General features: G+C 42.1%; 1 protein-coding gene across 1 annotated transcript in view; it reads left to right on the top strand.

Annotated features, from left to right (window-relative positions):
• Positions 1-3,702: 3,702 nt before the first annotated feature.
• Positions 3,703-9,481, top strand: part of tnfrsf21 (tumor necrosis factor receptor superfamily, member 21) — a 64,684-nt gene continuing 58,905 nt past the window's right edge. Inside the window, exon 1 of the mRNA XM_078274605.1 lies at positions 3,703-4,072. Within this exon, the coding sequence (XP_078130731.1) occupies positions 3,983-4,072 (90 nt within the window). The 5' untranslated portion in view covers positions 3,703-3,982. The remainder of the gene's footprint in view (positions 4,073-9,481) is intronic.

The raw sequence follows: 9,481 nt of genomic DNA, 5'->3' as shown, positions 1-9,481 counted from the left end.
GAATTTCAATAAGAATTTCAATCATAAACAATGATCTCTCGCAGACTTCTCCCGCCGCCCGCTGGATCTCCGTTCTCTAAGGGTTAGCTATGTGAGCTATGTGATTACAGCAGACCGCCAACATGCACAGCATGCTGTACAGATGAATTAATATGTCACAACAGAAAGCACTACTCAGGTATCTGCTTTTATGTCTTGAGAACAAAAGTTTTCTTAAGTCTGTGCTTGTACAGCCATTGTTGAGAAGTTGAACATGTGCGTAGGATGGGGTCAAACTTAATTACCTGGCTGATTTGGATTATTATAGGTTTGATATAAAAAAATTATGCTCATGAGGATCTCACCGGCAGTTGTAAATGCCATTAAGTTAGTATTTTAAACCATATAATGCCAGAAAACCACACTAACAATATCAATATCATAGACAGAGTCTCTCTCTCTTTCATCGCATAAACACCAGGATGAAGATAGAGTTAAAGCATGCCTAGCATAAAGTGGTACTGTGCATTCATGTTCATTTCCCTCCAGATCCCCTCCAGACATTTTTTTAAAGACTTTTAAAAATACCCTGCTTTGATAATAATGTGTTGTTTCGCAATAAAAGGTTAAATTATTCAGTTAAAATTACACCTACTCCCGAATCTACATATGAACATGCAAATATTCCACATTTTGAAACTAATGGGCACAAAAAAAGTCAATTTAACCATGCACTGGAGGTTTAAAGTTCCCACATCACACCTGTGTACGTTGATTAATAATGTGGTTCCCAAAGTGGGGTCAGGGGACCCCCCAGGGGTCCTGGGGGTCCTCAGCAAAAAGGGGAATATTTTTTGTCACTATAATTCTATCCATAAGTAACACAATGACAGAATGTAGGACTATTTTAGTCATGGGTTTCATACACTTTCTGTAATAAAACATCTAAAAGCAAAAATCCTATCAGATTGGGACAAAATCTTATCAAATGGGGGTCTGTGGTCTAATCAGTTTAGGGGTCCTTGATGTTAACAAGTTTGGGAACCAATGGCATAATGGACCACACTTACTGTGATTGTGCCCTGCAAGTGCGATCTGATAGGTTCACTTTTGGGTTATAATTTTACTGTTATCCTAAATAAATAAGTTACAGTGAAGTAACCTGGGGGATTGATATCAATGTGCTTTGCCTCACCTGACTTCTTTTTACCAATGTTGCCAAAACTATGAAAATATAAGACGTTGTAATAAACAAAGAATTACAACAGCAGTGATTAGAATGTGTAGGGTGGGCTGCGGTTTGTGGGTGTACTGTTGATAGGTGTTGTTGAATGCATGAGTAGAATATTTGAGCGTGTGTGTGTGTGTGTGTGTGTGTGTGTGTAATACCACTGAAACTGTCCAAACATATTTGATTAAAGACGAACGTGCAAACATGCATGAATGCACACATTTTTTCTTTCTAACCCATTGTGTTGCTCTCTCCTATATACATACACCTTCTCAAACACAAAGACCAAAACTTTCCCCCCCTAAATAGACTGTGTTTTACTTCTGTTCTATTTAAGGCAACTTCACCTAGTAACTGCAGTCTGAGGATATGTGTGGCCCTGCAGCCACTCAGACTGTTTAGCCCACTAAACGTCAGCTCTGCTCTGCAGCATGACTGAGCAGCAGCGTTGGTCAGGACATATGTGCAATATATCCTCTTCATCCTGCTCTCTGGGGTCAAACCTTTCCGTACCTTAGGCCTAATATCAACAGGATTGCCTTAACTCTTAATTTCTCGTGGCTTGTCCTGCTTCTGCTGTCATGCTATGATTCACTGATACACTCATATACAGTTCTTCCCCCACCAGCAAAAGCCAAGTGGCATGTACCACTCCTTTATCTCCTCCCCCTCTCCCTCCCTTGCCGCTCCGTGTCCACTTCCCCTCCACAAGCAGGGCAGATGGTGCTCCACTCTTTTATCAGCTGCTGCTATTTGCGGTAACGTATGAGTCTATGAGCATGCCAGCTTGAGTGTATGCAGACTGTTTACTAATGTCTTGCCTGACGGGCCAAAACACTGCACGTGTTGTGTCTGGATATCTTGACAGCAGGACGGTAACTGGACGTAGGACAGGTTGACTGCTCCGAACAGACCGACAAACCCACCGGGTGGCTGGCTCAAGCCACCATGTTTGATCCACTGACACATGTAGGACAGTGGCGGTCCCACAGTTGATGCCTGATATCATTATGAAAGAATAGTCCAGTAGAAATCTGGATGTAGTGGAGTGTTTAAGATTGCCAACACCTCAATTTATTCGATCTTTTCCAACAAGTTCTCATATTTACATGGCAAAATAGGTCCATGTAAACCTAAAATCATTTCTCTTCCGCAAGGTGTATGATTGAGATTTGGGCAACTTAAACTACTAAAAAATCCTGTTGTCTTTCTCATTTTCACTAATAATGCAGTTGGTCAAATGTGTTGAAGTTCACAAAAATAACAATTGCCTCTTTTCCACAGCAGAGCCAAAAAAAAAAAGGATTTGCAGGCCGTTTGTAAACCTAAAATTTAGAGCACAGGATAAAAAAAGGCTGTTAAATTACTGTTGAGCATTATTCTGCACTTTTACAAATAGCAAAATACACAAAGTACTAATGAAAACCAGGCTGATGACAATGCCGCTGATAGAGGCCAAGCTGTATCACAGTTCACAATAGTGAGGCTGGGTGCATCTGGGCTCAAAAAGCCATTACAGCTTTGTTATCTGCATTTAGAGAGATCCAATCCAATAGCATAAGTGATTTACCAGCACCATACAACTGCAAGGTATTCAGAAATCTTCCAAACAACATGAATCAATTGTTATACATTTCCTTTGTTCTTTTACTTTCTGTTTTGGGACTGGATAATTTCAGAAAATAAAAACAAACTTTTAATAAAAGGCTTTTTGAAGGGCCTCATCATGTCGTGTGTTGATTATTACTGAAAGTTATACTTTAATTTTGTTTAAAAACAACAAGCTTTGGGTGGTGATGGCGCAGTGGATATGACACATGCCGTTGGTGTGGGAGATCTAGGATCAATTCCCACTGCGAAACATCAAACAATGTGTCCCTGAACGAGACACTTAACCCCTAGTTGCTCCAGAGTCGTGCTGCCTCTGACGTATGTAGCAATTGTATAAAAGCGTCAGTTAAATGACATGTAATGTAAAAGCTTGGAATGATCACCAGGCTGTTTAAACGTAGCCTAGATAATATAAAATCGCACTGTCACAAGTTTACATTGGCCTACACGCACCTCAATAATTGTTTTCCTAGGATGGCGAAGGCAGTGAAAAGGCATAACCCGTCCTACTCTCCCTCTGATTGGCTAGTACTTTTTGCCTGCTCTGGTTGGGTTGTTTTGTTTTAGGCAAGATGAGTGGGATTGGTCAGAGTTAGGAATTTCAGTGTAAGCCAATCAGAAGCAGACAAAGGCAGAGTAGGGCGGGACATGCCTTAGCCATCCTGGGAGAATAAAAAAATACTCGGACGCCGTTTTAAGATTGAACGTGACCCAGGGTTCACCTGCGAGAACAACGCCCCCGAACTCCCAAACAGGGGTGGGGGGGTTCAACCATATCCTGTAAGGTTCAACACACGTGCATGGCTTCCGAGGGGCTGCGATTGGCCGAGGTGCGACGCTAACTCCCGCCCATTTGTGTCTACGTCACCGCAGCAGTGTCTGTGGCGCCGCAGCGTTGAAAGAGAGCCGCACTGCACACTGACAAGCCTTGACTGGGGCGAGGCGGCGATCCCAGTGTGTGGCCCTCATCTATCATCGCTATGGGAATTACCACAGCGTTCTTTCTGAACCAAGCTCTGATCCCCTACTATCTGAAACCGGTCCACCTGGAGACACGGACTATAAAACACTGCAGTTGAGACTATCGCTGCACCAGAGCCCGGCTCAGCTTCTCTCCTCCAGTAAACCGAGGAGGATGACGATGATGAGAAACATCTAGAGATGAGAAGTGCTTCTCTAGCAGACGTTTGCTCGACCCTCATCCGTATTTTGAAAACCAGGACGATGTATGCTATGTGTGTGTCCGCAGTGGTGAGTAGGCTACATTCCATTTCATTCACCTTCCTGCTTTGTTTTTATTCTAAGGACTCCTCCAGCAGGTTCTCAATTTAAAGGGACAGTGCCTGTTTTTTTCGTCCCAGACCGAACTTGTAATCAATTGCCAAAACAATGTACAACTTTGACACCATAGAGACACGTCTCCCCCCCCCCCTCTTTTTTTTTGGATGTAACATCTCGCAGTGTGTCATCATTCATTCCTCTGTGGGTGGACAATACAAAAGAATCTCCAGTGGAAGGATGGAGAAAAGAAAGGGCACTCAGCAGTCTATTGTTCACTCTGTAATACTCTGTGTCGGCCAAACAACTGGAAATGTCAGTCAATTGACTCTAATCCGTTAACTGCCTGTCTTAACAAAGACATGGGTTTGATTTTAAGTAAACACAACCCAAATTACATGGCTTTATTTAGCGAAATGAAATTGTCATGCAAATATGAGCTCTAAGGCACTTGTTTCATATGGAAAAACTGAATGATGTTATCTTCAACATCATCAAGAGTCGATGACGGGTGGATGGGTGTTTTTGTACCAGACAGGATTTCCCTTGTTGACATGGTGGAGCTGTCCTTTTGTCAGTGCCAGTGATGTGTTGAATTTGGTTGGATCTGTGGGTGCTTGGCTTCAGGTCTGATCATCCTCAGTGAGTCAAAGACATTGGCTTAGTCTCCTCATGGAGCAGTTAGGTCTGTTGGGTTATGTCATGTAGGCCCATGGTTCTCAAACCTTTACACGTCAAGGACCCCTTAATTGACACAAATTAGACCACGGACCCCCATTCGATGAGATTTTGTCACAGGTGACACACACACCTGATTTGGATTTTCTGCTTTTAGATGTTTTATTACAGAAAGTGTATGAAACCCATGACCGAAATAGTCAAACATTCTGTCGTTGTGTTGCTTATGGATGGAATTATAGTGAAAATAAATGATTCCCTTTTTGCTGGGGAGCCCCCTCAAGGACCCCCTGGTGGGTACCTGGATGCCACTTTGAGAACCACTGATGTAAACATCATATTCCAAGCCTTCCAGAAAAATACGGAGTTTGCGCGCAAAAATCCTTGATTATGCGGCACGTTTTCTTAAAAAATGCGATGGGAGATGCGGGATATTTATGCAATTTTATGCGACGAAATTGCGGGAACTTGCAAAAACTGCGGTTTCATCGTGGCTTCACCGCGGGGTGTGCAGCTTTTCGATGGTGTTCACGTCGCGTAATTACGTCACTTCATAACTAAAACTAAAATGGCTGCTCTTGTGTGAAGTAAACGCAACATTTTTCAACTTTCTGCTAAGGTATATGTGACTTTTTTTGCAACGGAAATGCGGGGATTATGAAATCATGCAAGCCCCGCATATTTTTCGGCAATTCATGCGGTCAAAGTGCGGCGTATTTGGAAAAAAATGCGGCCCCCGCATAAATATGCGGACTTTGGCTGATTATGCATCGAATTATGCAATCGCATAATCGTGTTTTTCTGGAGGGACTGATATTCACTTTTAGTTTCATGGTTATGGAATTCAGAGGTTTGAGTTTGGAGTGTTTATTAAGAAGGGGTAGTGGTAAAGATTGGACGTAACCAAAGTGTCAGCTTTTATTCATTATCTTTTCAACGATTAGCCGATTTTCAATGTTGATTCATCCGTCAATTAGTTTCTCAATTAATCGATTAGTTGTTTGTTCTACAAAATGTCAGAAAATGGTGAAAAATGTGTGTTTCCCAAAACCCAAGACGACGTCCTTAACTGTCTTGACCACAACCATAGGCATTATTTACCCTAATAATCAAAACTGGCCATTGCAACCCCCCCCATGTTGAACACAAAGTTTCGCCCTTGACCACAACTCAAAGACATCCAGTTTACTGTCACAGTTGGAGTGAAGAAACTAGAAAATATTCACATTTAAGGAGCTGCAATCAGAGAATCTCTGTCCTTTTTTTTTTTTTTTTCATAAAAGTGACTCAAACCGATTAATCGATGATCAAAATAGTTATATATTAAGTTAATAGTTGACGATAATCGATTAATCTCTGCAGCTCTAAAGGGAAGAGATGTGTATTTACTATCAAGCTGTTGCTGTGTCAACGCAGCTTTTTCTCAGGATGACACGTGTGGGGATTTTTGCAACTTTTTTATTTTTTTTATTTAAACCAAAATGTTGGTTTAAGACCACACATTCATTTTTGACCAACTTCTAGGTACTTGACTTTTTGACACCCTTAAAAAAAAATACAGAATAAGAAAAATGTAGAATGCAAATGTAGCCTATATGGTGTGAACACGTCTGCCTATGCAAACACCCAATGTAGTATAAACTAAACTACACCCCTCTGTCTGCATCCCTTTTTTTTGGGGACTATATGCAACTTAATGTGTAGAGTTCTGCTACTCCACCCAAACCAGAAACAGTATGTGCTTTTCAGGTCAGGTGTGGTCCATGTTGCATGGTAGCTATGGACTTTGGCCAGGCTCTGGTTTGTGTTTCCATATATGATAGATTTAAGAAAGCTGTGTGTATCATGTGTTGCAAGTATATATTCACAATGCGCATTGGGAACGGGGGACACGAGACAGAGTGTAGCCAATGCATTGCATTAGCCAGCCAAGATAATGGTCAGTTATAGATTAGAAAAATGTAGCCCTGTGTCTGGGTCGGCTTTTAGCCCAAATTTGACTGCGCTGGTCTTAAAGAGACAGGTACTGCATATGGTCTGGGTTTCAGTCTCAGATTTAGGCCTCCAGGCCTTTTCAATGAAAGACACTTTGACAAATACAGGCGGAATTCTATTTATAACAGCATCATCATTAATGTTAGTAGTAAGAGCTGTCCTTTTCCAACTATGAGTCAAAATTTCTGCTGGTATAAAGGCACACTACGTTTACATACACATATTATTTTGCCCTTACTCTAAAATAGGAAAAAAATCTGAAGTTGTTTAATAAAAGTGAATCTTCCACTTATGTTTCCGTTTACATGCAGCCGTGCAAAATATGATTTTTTTTTTATTTTTTATTTTTTAAAGTTTTCCACTGGTGGTTGACTTTTTGGACCGACCGAACACAGCCTCCGTCTTTCATTCCTTCAACCAGCTTCTTGAAAAGGTCGGTCGGCGTTGCGATGTTTGTGCATATCCAAAACCTGTTGATATCCAAGTCTTTCATAATGTTTAAAAGTAGGTGTAGTTCTCCTTCCGACCGTAAATGTGGACTTTTTCGTTTGGGAATGCATCAGCTACAGCAGCCTTGCAAACTGTTGGCTGGCTGGTTTGTGTACAACAACCATAGCAACACACAGAGCTGACCGTAAACAGTGTCAATAAAACGGCCCATTTGTGTGACATCCTATTGTGTTCTTTAACTCCCCCGCCCAATGTAGCACACGTAGACTTTATATTTCACAATGACTCTTTTCCGTCGGATCGTTTATAGATTTCGATGTTTCCGACCACACTTGAAGGCAGCTTATTTCGCAGGAGTTGGAGAAAGAAAAGAGACGAGCGAGACATAACGAGTGCCTTGTCGTTGCAGGAAACGTTCAGCTATTACACAAACTCACGGGCAGTTTAGTGCTTGGGTTTTTGCCCTCATGGTGTTTTTAAACTTTCATGTGGCAGCGATAAAGGCAGTGATGTTTCCTGTTAACTGTACGGGACTCTTACACTGCCTCAAACCATAGCTCAAAACACACTAACAAGTCTGATCGCGGGTTACGTGATTGGCCACGTGGGGTTGTGTTTCTCCAAAAGTTGAGCCGCAGGCCCGCTGCGTTTCTTTGAGTGTACTCCCCTCTTGCGGCAAACCCCGACGCCGCCTAAACGCACTACCACCATTCAAAATAAATGGCTGAAAAAGACCTGCGTTTTTGCCGGACCATCGGACGGCTGAAGCGGGATGTCGGAACGCAGCCTTATACGAAATGTGGCGCTCTTATATTTTGTCACCTGACTTCCTGCTTTGCTCCAGTCAGAATCACTAGAGCGCGCCGCCACTATAAACTTAAAAATGAGTCGTAATTGCTATACTTAAACAAACAACTTTGGCTGTTTTTTTTTTTTTTTTTTTGGGATACATGATCACATGTATCATTCCTATCACCTTTCAAAATGCATTAAAACCAAGACTACAGAGACCAATATTTACAAGTTATACATTCACAAAGGAGGAGCTCAGTTCTTCCCGGTGCTCCCTCGCTTTCGGTCAGTAAACTCAAATATCTGCACATCAACAAAAACAAAACAAAAATTAAAAAAAATGTGGCTATTGTCAGTGATAAATTCAGCTTGACTGAATCCAAACAGTCTCTTTCTCTGAGCTGAACTGAGCTGCGACTGCAGTGCAGGACAACACGAGGACACACAGCAACAGGTGCTGCTGTGTGGGCGAACATGGCGTGTTTGTGCGTGTTATTGTTGGGGGAGGGCAGTGAAGGAGTGCACGTGTGTGTTTTGGTGCCAGTGTGCACGTGTGTGTGTGTGTGTGTGTGTGTGTGTGTGTGTGTTTATGTTTATGGTGGGCCCTGTTTTAATTGGATAGTAATTACAGCTTAATGTCTTCTGCCACACACACACACACACACACACACACACACACACACAAAAAAACAAACATCCCACCCACACCCAAATGTTTGTGTGCACACACCTCATTATGTAAAACACGTGTTCCAACACACACACACACACACACACACACACACACACACACACACACACACACACACACACACACACACACACTGTCATGACTTACAGTGTACAGCTAATTAAGTAATTCCTGAAAAGCTGCAAAATGTTTGCTGCTAAACCTAAATCACAAGTCTTGTCACAGGATGAGTTCAGTTTGTGTAGCGGTACTGCGCTGCCTTGCAGACAGACAGCTCTCGCTTTGTGTTGACGGACTGAATGAAGCTGTCTGTACATGTGCACATAACTGCTTATTTTGGGATGTTGTTAAGAAATGTACTTTAAAGACACTCAAAGGTGCTTCTGTTTGTTGTTCATATCAAGTTTCAGGTGAGTGGGATCATTTGCCCTTTGTGGAGTCATGGGCATTACTGCATGTAAAAGTGCTGCATATAGCGTTATAAAATCAATGACAACATAGTTTTATATATATATATTTGTGGTAAGTGGATTTCATTTATTATGGCCCTTTTCTAATCTTAACAACCACTCAAAGGTACAGGCACCATTCACCCCATTCGCACACATACTCATACACTGGTGGCCTGCTCATCAGTCACACACATTCACACACCGATGGCGCAGCATCTGGAGCAATTTGGGGTTCAGGATATAGCCCAAGGCCACAGCCATTTTTATACCATAGATACAGAAGGAGTCAACAGGAGGATCACTGTCTTTCCAACACAGAGCAGC

The sequence above is a fragment of the Sander vitreus genome, chromosome 18 (assembly GCF_031162955.1).
Source record: "Sander vitreus isolate 19-12246 chromosome 18, sanVit1, whole genome shotgun sequence".
NCBI classification, from domain to species: Eukaryota; Metazoa; Chordata; class Actinopteri; order Perciformes; family Percidae; genus Sander; species Sander vitreus.
The sequence above is the reverse complement of the archived record's forward strand: the minus strand, read 5'-3'. Positions and strand labels throughout refer to the sequence as shown.